General features: G+C 36.7%; 1 protein-coding gene across 1 annotated transcript; it reads right to left on the bottom strand.

Annotated features, from left to right (window-relative positions):
• Positions 1 to 53: 53 nt before the first annotated feature.
• ABHD18 (abhydrolase domain containing 18) lies at positions 54 to 23,249 on the bottom strand. The gene is made up of 14 exons (XM_085221906.1): positions 23,115 to 23,249; positions 20,047 to 20,182; positions 19,243 to 19,351; positions 15,624 to 15,708; positions 14,536 to 14,636; positions 12,652 to 12,730; positions 12,477 to 12,571; positions 11,789 to 11,806; positions 9,904 to 10,042; positions 7,919 to 8,008; positions 7,170 to 7,271; positions 5,959 to 6,328; positions 3,772 to 3,934; positions 54 to 2,805 (listed from the first exon to the last, which is right to left on the bottom strand). Exons 3-14 carry the CDS (start codon positions 19,332 to 19,334, stop codon positions 2,754 to 2,756), a joined length of 1,386 nt encoding a protein of 461 aa, XP_085078032.1. The 5' UTR covers positions 19,335 to 19,351; positions 20,047 to 20,182; positions 23,115 to 23,249; the 3' UTR covers positions 54 to 2,753.
• Between the last annotated feature and the right edge of the window lie 46 nt (positions 23,250 to 23,295).

The following is a 23,295-nucleotide window of genomic DNA, read 5'->3' as shown; positions in this document are numbered from 1 at the left end:
GTGAGAGTCTCTCTTAATTTGTGTTGACAAGGGAAAAGACCACCACACAGCCGTTCTGTAGGATTTTTATTGAAAAACATAAAATTGAAAAATGATCAAGGTCAGTTTTACAGGGAGTTTAAGATATGCAGAATGGCTTACCTGCTAATGGGATTTATTGCAGGAACCTTATTCCAATATTTTTCTCAAGCAATTTCTGGATTTAATATCACATTCTCACTTAACATCAAAAATGGTTTGCTAATAATACTTTCTTAGGACTAACAGAATTTACTTTTAAAAGCCAATTTTCCTAAAATTAAAACACTGATGCAGCAATTTTTCCACCTACACAGTACACTTACACCTACACAGACGAGCTGATGGCCTCCTGTGTTTGATAACTGGCAGACATGAACCACATACATAATTTCATCCTTTTTTTTTTAACCTGAGAATTTTTTTTACATGTTTCTTAATGTACTCTCTTTTTTGACAACACTGCTTTAGTTACAGAGCAAAGTGTGATTCTCAATTGTTGGAGACTGATCCTTGACTACTTTCAAAAGTCTTTCTCAGAAACAGGAGTTACATTCATACATATCTGCTTCATTGCATAGTATGCCCTTTTGGAAAGTTCAACTCATTAATAACGTCATCAGAACACTAACCTCAGGATGTCAAGTTCCCATCAGTTGTGTAATTCCTAGTATCGTGCGCTTTAGAAATATTTATGTTGGCATGTTACATTTGTAGTGCAGAGAAGTTGATTTTTTTATGCTTAGTCCTGGCCTTATAAAATAATCTTTTTTCTCTTCCATTTATTCATGCCCTGTCCCTTGCCACCAGTTATCTCCCTTTCTTTCACAGCTGCAACAGAAATAGGACAAAGCACATAAATACATTTAAATGTAGCCATCCATGGAGATGCAAAAGATTTGGTGAACATCCGACAGCCTTCTTGTCAAACACCCTTAGTTGACAGGTGAGTTAATTATCAAGGTAAAACCCGTAAAACTTTCAGTTTAGTATTCAAGTATTTAATTTTAAAATTCAGAGCTTACATATTTCATTCCCAATCTTCCAAAATTCAGTATTTTAAGATTTTGAAACATGCTAGTCACTTGACACTCGCTTCCAATACAGATAAAAAACCAACAATGCCTAGCAGAAATGACGATAAAACACTTGAAACAATTTAACTTCCAACAGAATATCATTTTTTTCAAATTTTCAGTACATTTTGATGTTAACTGCCTTTGGTTTTCACAAATTGTTGCATTCAGTTTTATCTCAATTTATCTGACCAGCAATACTAGCAGTTACCAGTTCTATCTGCCAGACACTGGAACAAATAGAGCTTTGATTGCTTCATGCACTATTAAAAACCATTATGGTAACCATGGAAATCAATAAAGTATATGATTTGAAAGATACGTAAGTCACGTATATCAAGAAACACCTAGATTTTTCTGTTTGTTTCTGTGTAACATCAGCCATTACAGTACTAAAACTAATATTGAAGTGTTTTGCCTTTCAACTTCCCTGCAAACTTGCTTTAAAAGAACGATGCAGGACGTTACCACTATATAAGACACGGACAGCTACCACACATAGCTGATTCATGATGACCTTTAATTTTACTTTTATTTGTTGGCATTTTTGATCCCAAAAGACGCAGCAGCAAATGGGATTTACTTAAATGTGTTCCTAATCCTACCTTTTTCTTTTTTTAAGGTCAGTTAAAAAAACTTTTGAAAAACAAGAAGTTAATGTGACTGTTTTGATAACCCTTAGTCTCACATATGTTCTTAACAATCTACAATATTATAACGTGTTTTTGCATATCAGCACTGAATGCATTTTAAAAAGGACCCCTGCTTTCAAGGAGATGTTTATAGCACCATATAATCTGCTGTTGATTTATCTGCTTAGAATCAGACTCTTTCTGCCACTGTTTATCAATAGAAGTTATTACACTATTATTCCCTTTATCAATTTAAAAATAAAATCTACTAGAAAAACTTCATTATCCAATTGAATGTATGTAAAAAATGAATTACCGGACACTCCATTTACAGTTATTCCAGTTCTGTAAAAACAATGAATAGCTACATGAGTCTTCTGGAATGGCACCATTTAATTTAACAGCAGAAAAATCTAATGGATGCATTGAATTCAAATGTCTCTCTCACCGTTCATTCAGTTTTTAAAAGCTTTTTGCAAGATTTAATTCTGCCTCATCCATTGTAGTTCATTTTCAATTCATAATAAGAAAAAAATCAGTGACAAATAAGAGGCAGAGTGCTGGCCAAGCCATATTAAAATGCAGTAGGAATAGCAAGTGACAAGGAAGCAAAAGGAAAACATGGTAGCTGGAACAAACTGAAAATACACTAAACGTAAGACAGCATCTTAGCCCCACAGCAAATTTTATATTCCATCAATATTTAAATTGGTCTGTTTTCAACAGATACACAACTAAGAATTTACACAGAATTGATACACAATGCAATAAAGTAAGAAGTATATGAACCATTCTTGCACTAACAAATGCTACCATTGCTCTTCACAGGTAAAGCTGAAGCATGTCAGAATGGCACTTGGTTGAAAGACGAGTAATATTGGGACTTGATCATTTTTTTATTTGTTACCTACAACATTCAAAGTAACTGACCATCAACTATTCAACACTGCAAGAGGCTTGTCTTCCAAAGATGAGTTCCAATAATGGGAAATGAAATGAGATCAGTTTGAATCCATGACGAAGATTGTTAAACAGCATATTTCTGAAGAAAGCGGTCAAAAGCATCATAAATGGCTTGCCTAAAGCAGGAAGAAACAAGTTAATTGTAGATGTATAATTTAGGAACGGATAGACAAAATTGCTAATTTCCATTTATTTCAAAATTAAGCATATTATCACAACTTGAAAATAGCATTCAGAAAAAATATGGCATTATTTCCTTCATTTATATCTCACTTCAATCTAGTAATATGTTTCAGAAGTTACCCAGACTACTTACCATCTTTCACAGGAATGCAAGTTTCAATTGATGAGGATTTTTGTATTCAAATGTGTCAGGAAGTATGTCAGACATGCTACATAAATTATTTTTGAGGGTGATGTTTTAAAATAGCAGTAAGCTGGGAGTTCACATATTTCGAGCTGGTATATTGCTATTCCTTTCTGATGTTGCCTAGACTTCCTAAATGGGATGTACACTCAGTTGCTTATTTGTTATATTTTAAAATTAACACCACAAGTATTTACCTTTTAAAAACTAAGGAACTGCAGGTATATAAATGCATTTTTATAACTGATTTATGTAACTGACTCTAAGAGGTCGACACCTAGTATTATTAAGGCAAGACTTCGTGCAAGTACCACTCATCTGCAATAAAGCTTATGTTTTAATTCTAGTCTTCTGTGAGTAAACAGTTGAAGATAACACCTGCAAAAAGGCAACAGCTGTGCAACACAACGTAAGAGGTCACTGCTCAGAAAGTATTTTCTGGTGTCCAAGAAACAAATGAAGAACTATAGGAAAGCAAGAGCGATAATCATGACCTTATTGTCAAAGGCTTAGTGAATGATTTGAGATACATTACACATCATCCTCGCTCACAGAATAGAATGGTGACATCCTCTAGGATCCAATCATTTGATCTCACAAGCAGTGTTCGGTATTTGTTGCTTTAATTATAGACTCATTTGTTAGAAGAAAAGTGATCTCTCAAAAGTATAGTTTTAAGCTCTCTAATATTTTTATGATTTCCTGTCTACCTTACCTAAAGAGTCCTTGTTTGAAGAGGTAGGCACTGACATGACCTCCATTCAGATACCTTATTTCACACCCGGGCCAGATTTCTTGAAGACTGCGCACTCCAGTTCGAGGAATATACGCATCCTCCTTAGCTTGCACAACTATGATTAAACTGGGGTCAACTGGAACTAAAGAAAAACAGCTCAAAATTGAATTAATCTAAGATTAGAAAATGATAGAAATATTTTAGCTGAAGATTTCTGCTACAATATGCTCCCAATTACTAAAACAATACCAGTAATCTTTAGTCAAATTTTATTTTTTATGTCTCCAGCAATGTCTAATTTTTAATGCTACAGTAGTAGAAAATTGTCTTTCTCCTTAATGACAAAACTCTATAGCATGCAGGTCAGTTTTAAGAGAGCTACCCCCCTCGCCCAGGGAAAAGAACTAGAAAAAAGCTGAAATTCAATAGAGTAGAAGCTTTGTATTATATTTCCCTCAGAGAGGGAGAAAAAAAAACAACCAAAAACTTTTGATATTAGAAGTCAGACAGCAAGTGCAGTATGTTCACTTTCTTTTCTGTTTCCTACTTCTTTTTTCTTTTGTCTATAGCATGAGGATCCTAATACATTGTTATATGGACTTATTACTTATCACCACAATTGCACTAATCTGATTATCAACTGGAATAACACTAAAATAACACAAAAGTAGAGCACAGACCACCACTCTCTTCAGAAAAATACATGTGGTATGGCAGATAGTGACAAACTAAGGCATTTGCAAGTGGAGGATCACAAAAACTTTCTTTTCAAATATAGTAAATCATGAATAGAAGATATACAGTGTTAAGGTAGATCCCATCTTTTCCTTCCATTTTCCATGAAATCTGAACATTAGGTGGATTTCCGGATCTCCTCTACAGATACACGTCAAGCATACCCTGGCAAGGGATGCAGTATCTCCCAGAGCATCAAGAGACCTGAGAGACAATTGGGACAAAGGACTACATCACCTTAACAAGCTCACTGAGATCACACATCCTCTTAAGTTTCAAGAAAGCTCAGTGCTTTAGCTAAGTGATACCTGCATAAGCGATTAGATATAAAACAACATCTGTAATTAGAATAAAGTGTGTTTTTTGTTTTTGTTTTGTTTTTTTTTTTTGTCTACAGAAACAGCTTCTGAACTTTTAGAGAAAAAACTTCAGTGCTATGTGTCACAAAACATAGCTGTGATTTGGGACATTTTCCATGTTAAGGTACCTATTTTAAAGTATAATTTTTTTAATTTTTTTTTTTTTTTTTTAACTATTTACATTTGGCAGAGGGGCACTGAATGCCAGAATTACAAAACTGAGATGGCACAGGGTCTCAGAATCAAGATAACTTTGTTAGAAACCTGTCAGAAATTGAAGCACTTTCTGGGACATGTTTGAGTGCTCGGTATATGCACAGTAGAACCATTTTGTCTTAACAGACTGTCTACAAAAGCCATTCCAAATCTTCATCTCAATTGATCTCCCTCAATCAGTAATAAGAAGAAATCACTTGTTTGCACTGCCTGCAAGCAGACCATTAAAAGTGATTTTTTCTAGACACCAAGAAATTCAGCTTCATCAGATTTAAGACTCACAGGGCTACAATTTCCTCTATATGCTGCGCTTGTCTTGGGAAACGTTATGTACACCAAACTGCATCATCCCAGAGGACCAGGGTTTATTCTTACTGGTCTCATTTGTCTTAAGGTATCATTCAAGTTTAGCTCTGATCTATGTAGGCTACCTTCTGCCTGAAGTCTATACTAAGTTTCTGCCCAATTAGATTTAATCTAATCTGCATGAAAAACCTTACTAGCAGGACACAGCAGATTAATTAGATCTAGATATTAATCATATCACACACACTTTGCTCTTTTAAATAATATGAATGTGCTCTATCTCATATCTGAAAATAGCCACAGCACAGAAAAAATGTGCACAGATACAGAAAGGCACATTTTCAACTGACTTGATCATCAGTTGGTTGTTAAGAAACAAACCAATCACCAAGAAATTGAGTGTTAAATAGATTTTACAGAACAGCACTCAGAAGGCTTTCATATTCCATCTCAAGTGACAGCAGGTTTGCCCAATTAGAGAATACCTTTCCTTGCATAATATTCTAATTTAGTTTTCCCAACCTCCACACTGAAACAAATGAATACATACCTGAGAAGTTAGCTACATGAGTACATTCATCCATTACTCCTTTCATGAACCTTAATGATTCTCTCTGTAAAGTGTCACTCTTTGTTCTATTTATCCTGTGTCCCTGCTGTATGGTTAAGTTTTTATTGCTACTGGTTGAAAACGTTTGATTTATGCACTGAATTTTAGGAGCATCCTGCATTAGGAGTCTTTCTGATGAGGCACTTAGAGGACTTCTACTTGTGGTAAAGCTGTGGACAGCGTCTTTAGACTCAGTCTTGTTTGATGAATCAAAGCTGAACATTCTGGAAGCCACATCTATGTCCTCCAGACTATCCACATTGTCAGGAAAGTTTTTAACAAAATCTTGTCCCATCTTGAAAGAATCTGTCTAAACAAAGACAAGTCATTTATTAAGGGACTCGTTTACCTCCGCTAGTTAATCTTAGTCTTCAAATCAACACAATATTCAGTAAAAAGGAGGCAAAGAGCACTGCTTGCAGTACTTGCTATTTTCAGTCTACATGTCACACAATGAATTAAATCCCAATTGCCATAGCCTTTTGATATTTTAATTCTACATTTGTCAGCTCAAGAAAGTACTTACGTACAGTAATACATGATACAAACGTTTGTCTCTTTTAAATTCTGCATTAAACTCTGAATTCATGACTGCAGTTCAGCAAGCTTACACTTCTGAGCTTTTCTCAGATTTGTGTCTCTCAAAATAGTAGTACTGTCTTTTTAAAAAAGTAGCCAAAAGTAAACAATGTTTGTTTTTTTTTTTTTAACAGACGGGAAAGAAAATAGGTAATATCAAGAAATATATTTGACCAAATTTCATGTTTGGTTTAAAAAAAAAAATCTGAAAAGTATACAAATTCACTTCCTTCAAATAATAGGATGTCATAAGCTGAACTTCCTGTAATGTATCTTTCTCTCTTTTTTTTCCCCTGCTTAATCTATTCAAATTGAGTATTTGGAAGCAATTCCAAATTCAAAGGACAAAAATTCATCATTAGATGTTTCAGGCTGCCAGCTTTCCAGATTACAAAGCCATTTACTGGCATGAATTATCTGTATTTTCCAAGTTGTATTTTCCATTACTGAATACATTTAACACTGTGGATTGCATTAACTCTGTAGTAAGGGCTATACTTAACATGTATTATTCAACTAAAATATTATGCACATGTAAACATTTGCAAATAGTGAAAATAAACTATACTTACTCCACAGTATTCAAGCATTTGAATGATTTCTTCTTCGTAAACAGTTTGTGTATAATATTGTTTCTCAAGCTCTCTCCAGTTCACTGCCTTACTCAGCACACCCTGAAGTTACACAACACAACACAAGTATCTAGTACACAAGCAAAAGCCAAAGATTATTCTAAAGTAATGACATGCAGAGAAAATGGATTTGATCCTGGGATTTGATTTTTCCAGTGCAGTTCTGGCTTAAGTTTCCAGACAACCATTAGGATTACTGGAAGCTTTTAAGCATGCATCGTAAGCAAACACACAGGACATAGAAATACATTTCTCCTTAAAGAAATAAAAATAATAAAACACACATTTAGACTGAACTAAACCTGAGATGACTATGAATGTCAGTCTATTAAATCACTTACCAAGTAGAAGTAGCAAAAACAGTTCCTACATTATCATCCAGCTATTTAAGACAGGCTTTGACCAGAAAAAGCATATTTTCAGTTTCCTTCCTCACCCTTCCACATTCAGAAAAGGACTCCAATCACTGTGTCACAAATCAGCCCTTGCCCTTCATTTAGGAAGTGAAGTAGCTCGAAGCTATCTTCTCATCACTTTGTAAATCCTAAGCTTTTTGCCACTAGTTGCTAATAAAGGCCAGAAGGCAATGAAATGCCTAACGGCGAAGGCGAATGTAGCCAACCCAAACATTTTACCTCACGTATCTGATCACATTTCACTATATTAATATAAAAATATTGGACAATTACCGTAGTAAAGACTGCAGAAGCTGTTGACCACGAAAGACATGGAATCAATGGCAATGGTTTAGGCCAATTTGTCACTGCCAGGGAAGCCATCTAGAATCAAACACCGTTATTATATATTTTAATGCTAAATTCATAATATTTTTGAAGGTATTTTTACAACTCTCTCATCTCCAATTTATTTGATTATATAGCACAAAATAAGACGTACCAAAGCACTTAAGGACTGTGGTAATTGGATATCCTTCCACCTCTTTGGAATTCAGAAGGTTCAGTCTGCTCTTCAGTGATTTCCCCAGTAACAAATATTGTTGTGGACAGGATTAATTTCGCAGATAAACAGGTTTCTAACTACAAGAATTCTGGATGGGATATTTGTTCCTACAGTTATTCCAAACAATGACAAACTTCATGCAGCCTTGTCATCAGGCTCTTGCAAGCTTATTTCAAGGCAAAACTAAAGCAATCTATAAGAACTATTTAAAATTTCACACAAATTTGTATTCTAGAAACAAAACATAGGTGACAAGTAATTCAGTATGTTAAGAGGACTGTTTTCCTGTTCTTCATAATCTAAATTATCGTTTTTAAATCAGGACATATTTTGGTAACTATTCTGATCACATCAGAAATATCGGAGAAAAGCTCAATGTACTTAACAGTGTAAAATCTCTCCTACAAAATATCCCATGTTTGTCCTAGACATTCTAGTAAGAAGACTTATACAACTGAATTATAATTTTATTAAAATTATTTTTAATAATAAAAAGGGACAGAAGCATCACATAGATATGTTACAATAGTCAGAAAGCCAGATGTCTTTGTCCTTAGTTCCTGTTCTCTCCATCATTAGAATTGAATTAATGCCACTTCCTTTCAGTTACAGAATACATTCTAAAGACTGTTTAAGATTCGTCAGGATGAGTAAAAAAATGTATGCTTCTGGACTAATGAAAAATATTCCCAAGGAGTTTCCAAGCTTACTTTCTCTGATCTTTCCTCTTGCTATTCTCATGCTGTATGACAACTAGAATGGGATACAGCACTCTGTCATTCTACAGTATTCACATAGAAGCCTAAGAAGTAGCCTGCAGCTAGCAGAGGACACATCAGTTTAATAATTAAAACCCAGCTTATAAATAAGACAGGGAAGATACATTTAACGCAGAAGTTGTCTCATCAGGATGATATTTATGTGAACGTCAAGTATTTTAAACAGGTATGACATTTAGAGATGTAAAATTGTGCTTGGAAGAAAATTATTTTTCTTTCAGTAGACACTATCATTACAATTTTCTACTCAGTTCTTGACAAGAAATAAACATAAAAGGATCAGCCAAAAAGGAGATATGTTGTTTTAATTGGTTTTTTATACATGTATTTCAGAGCGACATCTGTGGAGACAAGAGTAATAATGTGCATCAGGATTTCAAGCATCTTACTATGAATACACTACTGTTTGAGTTAGAATATGCACAGTCACACATAAAATGTTACCCATCACACTCCAGAAATCCTCTCTAATCAATATCAAAGATAAGGAAAAAAGTTGAGAACAGACCCAACACCAGAAGTCATGAAAGTTATGGCACCTCTGTAGAGAGAATGCATTCCACTCAATGCATTCAAAAACAACTTTAAGAAGAATGCAGGAAAGGAGGTTAAGCAAGCAATTGATCAATATAGATATTCTTTCAAAAAAGATTTTTTCCCCATTGGGAAAAAAAAACAACTATGTGAGAAGATATTCATACGAAGCCTCTGAGGAGATGGCTCACAAAGGTTGCTAAGATTTGTCAGTATTTATCAAGGATTATACTAATTCAGGACTACTGAGCATGAGAATTGCTGAAAATTTTTCTCATGAGTCTCAACGTATATTTTAAAGTACTTCAGAGAGGAACACTATAAAACAAATTATTTCCATGTGCTAAAAGATCAAATGAGAAGTGAAAAAAAATTACTAAACAGGAAATATAAAAGCTTACATGTCCTCCCATGGATATTCCAGTCATCCCTAGCGGTCCATAGCCTTCTCTCTCTAGCCAGTGCAAAAGAGCTGCCGATTCTAGAACAAGAGCTCCTCCCATCACAAACAGGTCCGAGACATTTTTTAAACATGACCGTCTTTTCTCCCCAGAAAAGGAAAAGACAGGATTTATTTTCTAAGATTAGATTTTGACAACTGTCATCACTCTATACATACTTCCATACAAAGCCTCATCATATTCCCAGAGAATTCTGGATCTTAACTCCTGTTGATTCAATAGAAGAAGCAAGTCCAGATTCTCTGGCAATTTTTCTAAACAAGGACTAGGAACAGACACCTGCTAAGCTTCTAACATAACTCAGCATGTGGTTGTTTAGAAACGAGTATTAGCAACGTTAGAATCTCATTAGCAGTAATCTTCTGTGCTGTCAAGTTATAATGGGTATTTGAGAAATAGAGACAGCATATGTCTAGGACTGAAATGCTCTATCTCAATTGCAGAAAAAAAAAAATCCTTTTTTTCCCTTTTCCTCCTCTTATTTACCTGTCTCACATCACTGAAAAAATTGCACACAACATTTAAAGAGCAATCAGTACGCCAGCTTTGGAAGAACTCAGCAGTGTCATTGTAAGAATGAAATTGTAAAATGGGAAGTTTGTCACAGTACTGAGAAATTCATGTAGTGTACTCTAAAGCATCAAAACAGAGGAAACAAAAAGGAGAAAGCTACTCAGCTGAACCATCAGAGGAACTCTCAAAAAGCAAAAGTATTTTACAGAGCAATTAACATACCTCTAAATAAGGAGAAATATACTGTGCTAGTCACAGGAGAAATGAATGCAGTTGCTGCAGACCAGCTAATGTAATTCTTTCTGACAGCTCTGTTATGAAAGATTCATCAATCCTCCATAGCTGCTGTATTTACTAAGCACTGTTACTACTGCATTAACTAAAAACACTGCTGCTGCTTTGTAAGCTTGTACAGAAGAGTAACAGTTATTGCTTGGGGTATTTGACTGAGCACTTGCCTTTCAGAGAATCCTTGTCTACATCATTCATATACTAAGCTGTCAAGCTAGGACAATAGAAAAAGGAGTTAGAAATATCCTCACCAAATTACTTCTCTGCATCAATTACTTAACTACAAGGAGAAACAAAAACAAACCTTGACCTATTCCAGCACACTCTTGTCCCTCTCCTATAATCTTATACTTCTAAATGTAATAATATTTTTTAAAAGTGTTTTTCCTATTAAAAAAGTAGTTTTTTAACAATCAGCTGGCAATTTAGTGTTTTCTTTTGTTTTTTACCTTTAAAGAAGTGGTTCTTTATAAAATGAAGTTCAAAATAAAGTATCAAAATAAAGTTCTGTACCTGCTTTGAAAATAAACTTAGAAACCATTTCTGGAATTAGAATTTACACATTGCATACTTTGAACAGGCTAACAAACAAGCAACATCAATACTCCTTATGTCTTACTGTGGTCCTTTTGAAATATCTAGAAAAAGGTAAAACTGAGCTACAAAAATAACAAGATAAACTATCTGAACAAAGATAACTCATATTTGACTGAAATAACTGCAGCATGCAGACACATACAGAAGCTGATCAGGAAAACAAACTGTTGCTTGCATTCACACTCATCTCATTCTTACACTGCAAGCCCAACTTATGCAAACCTTCCCAATCACAGTGATCTCTTAACACAAACAGAAGTAAAGTAGCCCAGCAAAGGCTGATGATTTTAGGTTAACAGGATGTTTGGGATTTTATTTTTCTCAATATGCTCACAAAGTTTATATTCATTTGAGCTTCCTGAGGGAAAAAAAAAACAAAAAAAACAAGCTGTATTTTGAAAAGATTGTGTCTTGCAATACTTACATTTGATCCTTAGGTTTTCTGCAGCCATGTAGAAGTCTCAAGTTAAGGAAAGTAAGAATTGTCTACACAAAAATTGGCAATTAAAATAAAAAACAAATCACATACATAAATAGCAGACTGATTAATTAAAATTTGGAATTTAAACTCTAAATGTTTAACTGGAAGTAAATCACATTAAATACAATTTGATTATGTAACTTATAACATTAGGTTTTACTTCTATCAGGTATGCGGGTATAAAAAAATATAATCTGAGATTCTATTTAATGAAATGAGGTAACATTGTTACAAAAGTTGCTGATGAGTTGATGAAAACTTTTTTATTCTGAAACAGATCTTAAATGCCAGGATGAAATTTCTCAAAAGCATTTGAAAAAGCGAAGCAAAGGAAATAACATTCTTTTCCATCATTAATATGTCCAGAAGTCATGCAGCATGATGCAGAAAGAAGGCATGGTTTTCACTCTGCCATGACTACAGTAATCGATCACATTAGTAACCTTGATGGTGAATGTGAAGCCAGAACTTTACTCTGACGACTGTCCTAAGGAGTTGTAGAAGTTGTTTTCAGAAAAATCAGAATGTGTAACAGTAGCACGTTTTATTGTGTTCCACCTCATGTCCCATTCTGTGGGTTTCTACCCTGTGGAGAAAACACTGAAAACTGCCTAAGAATCCTGTTTTCCACAAAAGGATATAATAGGGATTTTCAAGCAACAGGGAAGCCATACAGGCTTCTTTTATCATTGGACGAGCCATTAAGGTGCGCCTCCTCCAGAAATGCTAAAGATAAGATGCATAATCATAATAAGATCAAATCCAAATATTTATTTTCTCACTAATTCATTTCACATTTTACTTACGTGATCCCCAGTGCCCGCTAAGTGAATGCATACAGGTCTGTGCTTGCCATTCCATCTTCTGGGTGTTATGAACTGAAATCTATGAGAAACATACATTAAAGTAAGAGTATCTGTTGCTTCATATAAATAAGTTTAAAAAACAAACAAAAGCCAATACACTCTGTAACACACTCAGGCAAATTGTTGATACAGCAATATCATTTTTCATAAACACATCCAGCAAAGAAAGAAATCCTAAGTATGACCGTATAAATTCCAGACACCAAAAGGAGTCAAGCAGAAAGATCATGCTCCTAAAACAGACCACTACCTCATCATCACAATTCAAATTGTGCAGAGTGGAGAAGTGGAACTTCAGATAAAGAGCTGCCTGAACATGAACGCCTAGCTCTCCTAGGCAATATTGCTATTTTTCTCTTGAGGGCACAACAACTGAAACTGAAGAATAAGATGAGCAAAACATTCACATTAAAATGAAATGTAAAGAGTTTAAAAAACCCATAAACACGGAACAATTTTATACACCCAACATTTAATGCCTTCTGCTGCTACACAGAAGTTAGTTACAGTAAAGCTATTGGGAGAAAAAAAAAACCATCATTTCTAAGGCATTAATATTTTCTCCACAAGATGGAGCACAAACCTACAACTAAATTACACTCAGGAAAAAAACAACAAACAACAACAACAAAGTGATGTGTGACAATTTTAAGGGAAGTTTCAAAACTCTAACAGTACTACTACCCAATGCAATAGCATAACATAACCTCACAGTGCAGAGGAACACATAAGAAAACAGGCAGTATACTAGATTTTTAGTTATGGTACTAATTAGGGATGCTTGAACTTGTATGTTCAGCCTTTAAGACAGTAAATAAAGCTTGGGGAAAAGAAAACAACTGCCATGAAAATGTTTGCTTTTAGTTTTGACCTAAAAATTACACTCTCCTTTTCTCAACTCCAAAGCAGTTTTAGTGTCAAAATAGCAAAAATGCAATCTTGACTATTACTGATCATTAAGCTTTCTGAATGGGTACTTTTTTTTTTTTCTTTTTTGCTTGGCAAAGTGTAACAGATTCTCTTGCTGCAATAAAATTCACTTACATCTGTACACACACAGTATTTTTTTTTTTTTTTTTTTTTTTTTTTTTTTTACAGAATTTGAATGGTTCTTTCCAATACAATGTAAGGAGTTTCCTTAAAAAAAGTTTCTCTTGTTCTGTGTAAAACAAAGCTCCTGTCCAAGCTCTAGTAACCTTGATTTCTAGCATCATCTTTGTTTGGGAAACAAACACATTCCTTAGTTAAGGGCAATATGAGTTCTGCAATCAAAAACAAACAAACAAACCAATCCCACAAGACTTCAGAATAAAAGCCTGTGACTAGCAGAGACAGTAACCCCAGGTTTTAACTTTTCTCACTGTGGCTTAAAATTTTCATAAAGAGTTACATCATCCACTTTCAGCTAAGATTAGACTACAGAGTTTTCCACATTATTACTAGTAATAACAGAAGCTCTCCTCTAGTCGTAGACAAATTCTCACATAATCACAGCATAACTTCCATCTCTTGTAATGCTCACGTTTTTCCTGGCTTCAGAACATAATTCAATCAATCTTTCTCAAATATGACTCTACACTTTACAATAAAGCACCCTACCAAAGTATGTTATCCACACAGATAAAACTATCACGCAAATAAGATTATTTGAAACTTTAAGGTCAAAACATATTCCAACATGTTACCTGGAAAAAAACAAAGGCAGTTTATTTTGCAGGTAATCAGTGTAGCGATATATTGACTTCGTGGTAAAACTACTGATTATCATTTCCATTTCTCTCCAGTAGCAGCTTCAGAAAGGAAATACCTCTTGATTTCTCCTACCTGGCTACAAGAGACTCAACAGGCAGGATACCCGGAACGTAATGAGCTAACGGGGAAATGAAGTGCCCCTCAAGGATTTTACAGTCTGACTGTTCCTCAACCTGCAGAGGGAATGATACATATCTATCAACACAGCCACATATTTTCATTTTTCCTTATAAATGACCTTCATTTTTCCTTATAAATGACCTATTAAAGAACCAAGTAATAAGCTTAAGCTCTGCTGCCCTAGTAGCATATACTTCAACAATATATACCATGTTTTGAGCCTTTTTTGAGCTTCAGCAATTAAAATCTGATGCTCCCCACTCCCAATTATTGACTGAGAAAAAAATGTAAATGTATCTGTGCAACCATTACTTCAATCTTCCAGCTTACTTCAGTTCTATAAATAACAAATGTGATCACCCACTCTCCTATCCCTTCCAACCAAGGTTTACTTGTCTGCCATTGCCTCCTATTTCTACTCGCAGTGGCTCAAAAATTAATCGCGAAGTTTATTAATTTCACTTTAGTGGTGAAAGCATTTAGCTTGCCACAGAACTGATCACAAGTGTATTTATTTGACTTAAGAACTATTGGCTTTTTCTGACCCTTTATACACACTTCCTCAGTTGAAAAGTCTTCAGGGTAAGGATTGCTTACATCTGCATTTCACTTGAAAGCATAGGGCCTCCTTTCTCTAACCCGTCTGGAAAAATCACACTACATTTGTTTTGCCACTGCAGTATTATTACATCCTTCACAGAAAAATTCTAGTATCCTTTTCTTGTTAAGAGCAACAGGCACTACACATGAAGTTACTTAATGCCACCAGCTAGAAAATCATTGATGAGCAAAAGAAAAGTGAGTATTATCAGGGGTGTTTTTGTCACCCTACGTACACATAGTCCCCAAATCAAGTTCCCCACTGCCAGTCCCAGCAGCAGAACATTCTGTAATAACATCAGGAAAATACAGATTCATATGTATCAAAACTCAACACTTCTACTCTTTAAATTCAGCCTAGAAACAACTAAATTTATTTCACGTTTATATACCATTAGGCAAATAACTTTAGTTAAACTGTATCCCTTGCATTTACGTACCTTGTCAATAAAAACCGGGTAATCTTTTGAAACCAATGTCTGGCATTTTTCCCTGTTTCCAATAATCTTTCTGAATTCAAATATTCTGTTGAACAGAAACAAGTAAAGAAAAGATTCAATTTTTAGTCTATTTAAAATATTAAGTCTATAAAAATATTAAACTGCATTTACAGATCAGTCAGACTATGATGGCATAGGTCTGTAAGACCATTTTTAAGTTCAAAAGAAAAAAGAAAATGTCCACATATAGCTAGAGCTGACACAGCTTTTAAATAGTATTTTAAGCCTGATATGTAAAAAACTAATGCCCTTTTTCAGAGCTAAATTAAGACATAGGAACCTCCTACTCTTACATACCCTTGAAGACATACTGGGGAGATACAGACAGAACAGAGAAAAGGTAAAACTGTCAACATCAAGCTATCAGTGGCTCAAGGTGTAACTGCCACAAGTCACAAGCCATATTCAGTGAATTTCACAAATGACACAAATTGGAGTGTGAGGTTGATAGCTGGATACCTTTCAAAGCCACCTGGATAAGCTGGAAGAACAAGTCAGCAAACACCCTAAAGCTCAACAATCCAACTGCCAAGTCTTGCACCTCGACCTGTGCAACAATATCAGCTAGGAACCACCCAGCCAGGTAGCAGCTCTGCAGGAAAGGGCATAGAGCTTCTGGCAGACAGCAAACTGAACATGAGTTTGCAGAATGGCCTTGCAACTCTGCAGACCATTGGTATCACCTCAGCATTCAGCAAAAAGGCAGACAGAGAGTCAAAGGAAGTGATCACCCTCTAACTCAGCACTCATGAAATCACATCTGGAATACTTGGCCCAGTTCTGGGACCACTGTCCTTAAGACATGCTGACATATTTCAGAGTTGAGCAGAGCGCTGCTAGAATAACTGCAACACATCACGTATGAAAAAAAGACTGAAGAAACTGAGTACACGTTGCCTGGGGAAGGGAAGGCTTAGGGGCAAATCGAGCTGCTTCCTTCTGCTACTTAAATGGGCTACAAAGTATTGCAGAAGATCAAACAAAACTTAGCACAGTGGTAGAAGGTGAAAGGGCAAGAAACAGTATTTGTGAGTCGCAACATTAGAAAATGCCATTGAAACAATGAAATATTTTTTCACAATGGTAGTGTTTAAGCGCTTGAAAACCTAATACCCCGGCAACTGAAATCTCTATCTTCAAGGGACTTCAAACTCAACACTAGGAGGTGCTGTGTGACTTGAAAGAACTACAAAGGCTAGCTTGGTTTTCAGTGGGGGTTGAGACAAGATGCCCTCAATATATGTCTCATGACTCCTAGCATAGAGTACTTAATTATGAGTTACTAGTTAGTTCTTATGTGTCTAAACACATGCAAATACATCACCTGATCAAACTAAAACAGCAGATTTGGATGGCCAGTACAGAAGAATGGTACAACAGGAACAACCTATTCACCTTCCTAAAAGCAAAGAAAGCCACCATACAAAGCAGTTTATCACCACAACAAAAATTGCTGTACTGTATACCCTGCTTTTCTTACGCAGAACATAACACGAAATATTTCTAAGGCTACAGGTATGAGACATGAGTATGGAGGAACTAAATGCAAAGATGTTTTGCTTGACACTAATTCTTCAAAAAATACACGTACATATTTCCTCTGTAGCCTGGAGAATACTAAACCTATTGAAAGGAAAACCTTTTACATATTGAGGAATTTTAACCCTTGTTAATGAGCTGAGGATAAAGAATTAGGAAACAGGCCATCATATCAAGGGTGTGCTCAGCAAATCTTCAGATTACATCCAAGTAAGATAGTCAGTGACATCAGTCAATCTCAGCTAATGCTAAGAAATCTCATCAATTGTTCTAATGGGTTTTCTAAGTGAAAACAAACAAACACTATCACCATTTCCAGCATGATCAACATGCTAGGGAGTGTACTCCCTCCTCCCACTGGCTGGTGTGAAGAGGCAGTGTTCTTTCTGTCTTCATCTGGGTGAAGCCAAGCTGCCAGGGAACAGCTCATCTTTTCACCCAGGTGTGGCATGTAGAAAAAGTTCTTCCTTTTTTCAGATCAGCGAGTCTGTCCCATGTACTGCTCACAACTTTGGATTTCATGCAATTCCTCCAGCTCATGAAAAGGAGGAGCTGTAGCTGATACCATCAGCAAAGCTGTTTCATTGCTGTTTGACATTAGAGGTTACCCTTACAGAACGCTTACAGCTAACAGCAGATTTAGTCAGAAGTTAACCCACACAGTTAACACAGTAAGTGGGGGGAAAAGATGGGGAGAAGGGTCAGTGAAACATAGGTAAGTCCTCCAACCTAAAAATTTTCATGGAAGGGATTTGAAAGACATCCTATTTCAGATAAACACACACTACATATGACACAGAAATGCTGCAGTCACAACCAAGCGAAGCACACGTTTTTGCTTATCCTAACAGAAGTAAACTGCATTAATGTTTTAAATTTTTTTTGTTTTGTTACTTGAGATATATCAACTAAGGAATGAGATTTAAAAAACAAACAGCCTGCATGACTCCACCACTCTCCACAGCAAACAAAGCTTCTGTTACGAGTTTTCTTCACTGGTTTTCAAACACATACAAATTAGCTTATGCAATAAAGATTTATCATTTCCTACTTGTATACTACATGATACAGAATATATTCATTCACTTAAAGGTTAAAACAAAAATGATAATTAAGATACACAAGTGTTGAATTTTCAAGTGTTACTCACAATTTGAAAAAACCTGCAAATTTAAAAATTAAGCAGTAATTCTCTTATTTTAAAGAAACCAAAGAAGAATCACAGCATCATAGGAGTTGGAAGGGACCTCTGGAGATCATCAAGTTCAACTCTCTGCTAACGCAGGTTTTCTCTACACTAGGTTACACATAAAAGCTCCCAGATGGCTCTTGAAAAACTCCAAAAAAGGAGATCACAACCATTCTGGGCAGCCTGATCCAGGGCTCTGTAACTCTCCAAAAAAAAAAAAAAAACAGCTTTTTTCTCATATTCACATGGAATTCCCTCTGTTCCAGATCACCCCACTGCCCCTTGCCTGTCGCTAGGCACCACCTAAAAGTGCCCAGCCTCATGCCCCTGACAACTGCCCTTTAGATACTTCTAATCGCTGATAATAAACTCATTTTCTAAGAGGAGATCTTGCTTTGGGGATGAGAGACATTTCTGAATACACCTTATCCTTCTAAAATGCATTTTTATTCAGCAATTAAAGTTAGTGAGATCATCTTCATGTTAAACAGAACAGTTCCTCTGGAAAGAATTAGCTAGTTTTCTTCTTGGTTGAGACTTTTGAGAGCCACTACTTAAAATGGGTTGTTTTATACTCGTAAGTGAAAAATGTGATTGGACACACACATTCTCTCAAGAAAATCCTCTTTAAACAGAAAAACATTTAAGAGATCCCTTTAAGACTTCTAAATCCAGTTACTCCCTCAATACGGAAATACACGATATTCTGACCATAACAAACTTCAGCATAACTTTTTAAAAAAGAATACGGAAGAGCACTGATATTTTGTTTTGTTTCCTTTTAATACAAAGGACAGATCGTGCTATTATTATTTTTTTTAAACAAGTCACCTCTTCAGATCCTCTGGCTTTCCCCATCCTCTGATGAAGAGTTTAGTGAGGAGAAGCTTTCTGTACAAGACATCTAATTTACTTACACCCATTAGCAGCAAACTGACATCTAGAAAAAAGAACAGGTAAAAACAAGGCAGTTAAAGGGGTTAACTTGAGGGGCAATTCATCGCTTATTAGTCTAAGTTGGTTCTTATTCTGGCACCTATCTCAATGAAAAGCCATACCAATCTATTACAAGGAAGTTAACCTTGATACTTAGGTCAATTCTTTGCCTTTTAAGTAAAGCATAAAGGCAGTTAACACAAATTCTGCATTTGCTTAAAAAAAAAAGAAGTGGAATGTAGTAGTAGGAATTTGACACACCTAAAAAACCAGAAAGTTATCACATTATTGATGAAAAGATTACAGAAGAAGCACATGAGGTCATAGTACTACATCTCCAGCCTGTTCTAAGTGTATTTTACTTAGACCAATAAAAAGAGCAGTGTTGATCTCCATCCTCTGTCAATATAATGATAACGGTAAATACTTGTCAATCTAAATGAGTTTCCATCAGTGTGTCTCAGAATGGAAACCTCTTCCTTTATCCCTTCCTTTCCAATTTTCCCCAACTCATTTCTTATGATTTTGAAAACAAAGCTCTCACTACCTTCAGAGAACAAAAAAAAAAAAAAAAGAAACACCACCACCAGAATCCTTTCAGCAGTACCATTTCATACGCAGGAAATGCATTAGCTCAAATGCAATTAAAACCAACAAGGTTTTAGGCCAACTCCGTCTTACTTTCAAAGCAATACTTACTGAAGTGAGCTTGGAGCCACTACTGTGCTCTTCCAATAAGGAAGGAAAACAAATAAACAAACAATAACAATCTGGTTTCTTGATCAGCAGGATACAGGTTATTCAATGAAAATAAGGTCCACAGTTTGCCCTACACCTAAGACAACAAAAAAATATAACAAAGACGTGGTTAACAAGTTGCCTTCATCTACCTTCTAATTTTTCCACATGCATTTATAGTAAAAGGCCTGAATAACTTCATAATATTCCAAACAAGTATGATTTCATTCATGCTTCTTATGCTAATTCCAATTAAATTTATTCGACTGTATTTTAATACGGTCATTCTGAACTTGTCTGAATGTAACGAGCTGAAAGTGTTGTTAGATGAATACATTCTTTCGCTGTTCTAAAAACAAATAATCAATATTTAATACATCATTAAGACTCAAGATACCAAAAAAATAAGCAGAAAAAGCTTTAATGCTTATCGAAAGTTAATAACAAAATAGAACAGGGTACATTAGTGCTAAAACAAGCAACCCACAAAATCATATTCAGTCATTATATGACAGAAATAAGGATATGCTATTCACCAGAAACTTTTATTTGAACACTGCAGAAAGCATTAGGTGTTACTCCACTAGCCTATCTTAAATTGCTGATTCATATCTGCCTGCTCTAGAAGAATAAATTATTTTAGTACTGAAATACACACACAAGAAATTCCCAAACAATACGTTAAGTTATGCAATATAAGCTATGAACCAACATAACTAACATCAATACAACAACACAAGTACAGGTAGTACTCGAGTGACATATTTTGGTATCAAAACAGAACAGGAGGAGAAAGAGAGAGGAATCTTCCACCATAGACACGCTACCAAAAGCAAGCTTTTCACAAAGATCTGCATACAGCTGTCTTCTTCTCAACTCAAAGAAACCACTGAAAATTGGTTCTTAAAATTCTAACCACCTTTTGATTGTAACGAAGTAATAAAGACTTCTCCAGTCTTCCTACTCTTTTTCACGCAGTAAATATTTTCTGGTACCAGAAAACCAGAGGAAAACTAGCACTCCACAACCCTGTGTACTCTTCTCTGAAAAGAAAAGTTTCCACCCACATTTTTCAATTCAAGCTTTCCTGGGAAAAGACCCCAAAGACCACCATCTTGCTCCTGCCAGAATCTACCAAAGCACAGCAAACCTGCTGTCAGAAATACTGTGGAAAATGGAAAGCAATAGCTCAGCTCTGGAGGTGACCAGCAATATACTGTAATGATATACTGGCACAGGGGAGTTGGAACTTGACAATCCTTGGGATCTCTTCCAACCCAAGCCATTCTATGATTCTATGACTCTGGAGATACCTACCCCATGTGCTGTAGGGATGTCAGACAGCACCTCCTCCAGCCTCACAGGGCACCTCTGCTGCTTGGAGCAGGGAGACAGCTTGGGATGTTCCTGATGCTGGGGGAGAATAGGGGGCAGCGAGGGACAGCCAGCCTGAGATAGTGTCCTGCAGGCTGGGAAGGAGCAGGCCTGAGTAAATACATGCAGAGCGATCGGTGAGATGTGCTAACCCTAGCATAGCAGTTACATCACTACACTGCTCACCAGCAATCGTGAAAGAAGTTTGAATGAATGCTCCGAAGTCTTGCAAAGCAGCCTGGAGATTTTTAAATTCTTTCCAAAATAAAAGCCAGAGAGGGAAAAATGACGAGGAGGATTTAGCCATGAGTTCAGAGGCTGGCACGAGCTCTCTGCTACAATAAAGGAGTGCCAAGGTTCCTAGACAAATACATTATATTCAAATGGAACATAGGCTGAAATGAACGGGTTGTCTCATTCTTTATTCTACTTCATTGATTAAATGGAGTCAGGTAAGTAATTCAGGATATTTCAATAAGAATGCTTCGAGATTAGGCTACTACTGGAAAGAGTGCAGAAAATACTACAAGAACAATTCAAAGAGTCTAAAGAACGTTGTATGGAACTCCTCAGAAATACCACTGAAATAAAATAGGACATCCCCTATTTGCTTATGACAGTAACCAATGGGTGGTACAAAACTTCAGCCACTGCCCCTTGATGTTTACAGGGAAAGAGGAATACACAAGGGGCAAATACTATTGATGTGGCTAAAGATTTATTATTGCAGAATTTAAGCTCCAAGAAACAATCGAATCATAGAACGTTTTGGGCTGGAAGGGACCTTTAAGACCATCTAGTTCCAACCCCTGCTATAGGCAGGGACACCACCCATAGACCAGTTTGCTCACAGACCCATCCAGCCTGGCCCTGCATGCTTCCAGGGAGGGGGCACCAAGATCCCTTTGAAAGTCAGGTCGGTTGGAAATCACGACCTGAGGAAGATGCTGCACAGTTCTGCAGGCCAAGAGCCAGAAGCTGTGTTCTGAGCATACAGCCATGCGGTGCTTACACAGGAAGCTTCACAGAACTGTATTTCGAAACTGAAATTGTACCAGAGATAGAGACACATTAATAAGCGGCCTGCTAAAATATCCCTTCATTTTAAAACATTATCCTACAAAGAAAGCAACAAGAAATCCTAGATAGACTATATCTATAAAACTAGAGACTGGATTCATTTCTGAAAGACTTACTGCGAACCCGAACTTTTCCCGGCCGTATTACCTCAATAAATAAACAAAAACCTCTCTTCCAACTGAGATCACGCTCCCCCCCAACAGCAGAAAAACGCCTTTAAAAACAGTAAACGAAGAATTCCTCATGGCGACGAGTCACAAGCGAGCCGCACAGAGATCTCACCAGCCTGGATGTAGATTAGCGCGAGATAAACAACGCGGCCTAAGCCAGGAGAGCTCCGCTGCCTGTGCATCGTTCAGCCCACACGTGGGGCCCGACGAAGGGCGGCCCGCAGGCGCCCACCACCTCCAGGAGGCTCAAAGTCCGCCGAGTGGAAGCGGCGCTCGGCGCGGCGAGGAGACAGGTCGCCCTGAGGCGCGGCGGGAACGCGCGCTCCCCCACAACCCCTCAGACGCCCGCCGCGTGAAAACCGCCAACTTCCCCATGCCCGTCCCCTTCCCGCGAAGGTCACTCACCCGACACCACAACGCTGCTCGTGCTCCTCCAGGCGCCGCTGGGCCACCGCGTGGGGAGGTATGGAACGAGGCGGGGTCGGCGGACGGCGCAGGCGCCCAGCGGGCACCCGACGTGAGGCGGTTCTTCCCGCCCCGCCGGTCGCCGTCGGGGCCCTGGGGAGAGGGGGCGGCGCGCGCCCTC

Source organism: Meleagris gallopavo, chromosome 4 (genome assembly GCF_905368555.1).
Source record: "Meleagris gallopavo chromosome 4, MGAL_WU_HG_1.1, whole genome shotgun sequence".
NCBI lineage: Eukaryota > Metazoa > Chordata > Aves > Galliformes > Phasianidae > Meleagris > Meleagris gallopavo.
The sequence above is the reverse complement of the archived record's forward strand: the minus strand, read 5'-3'. Positions and strand labels throughout refer to the sequence as shown.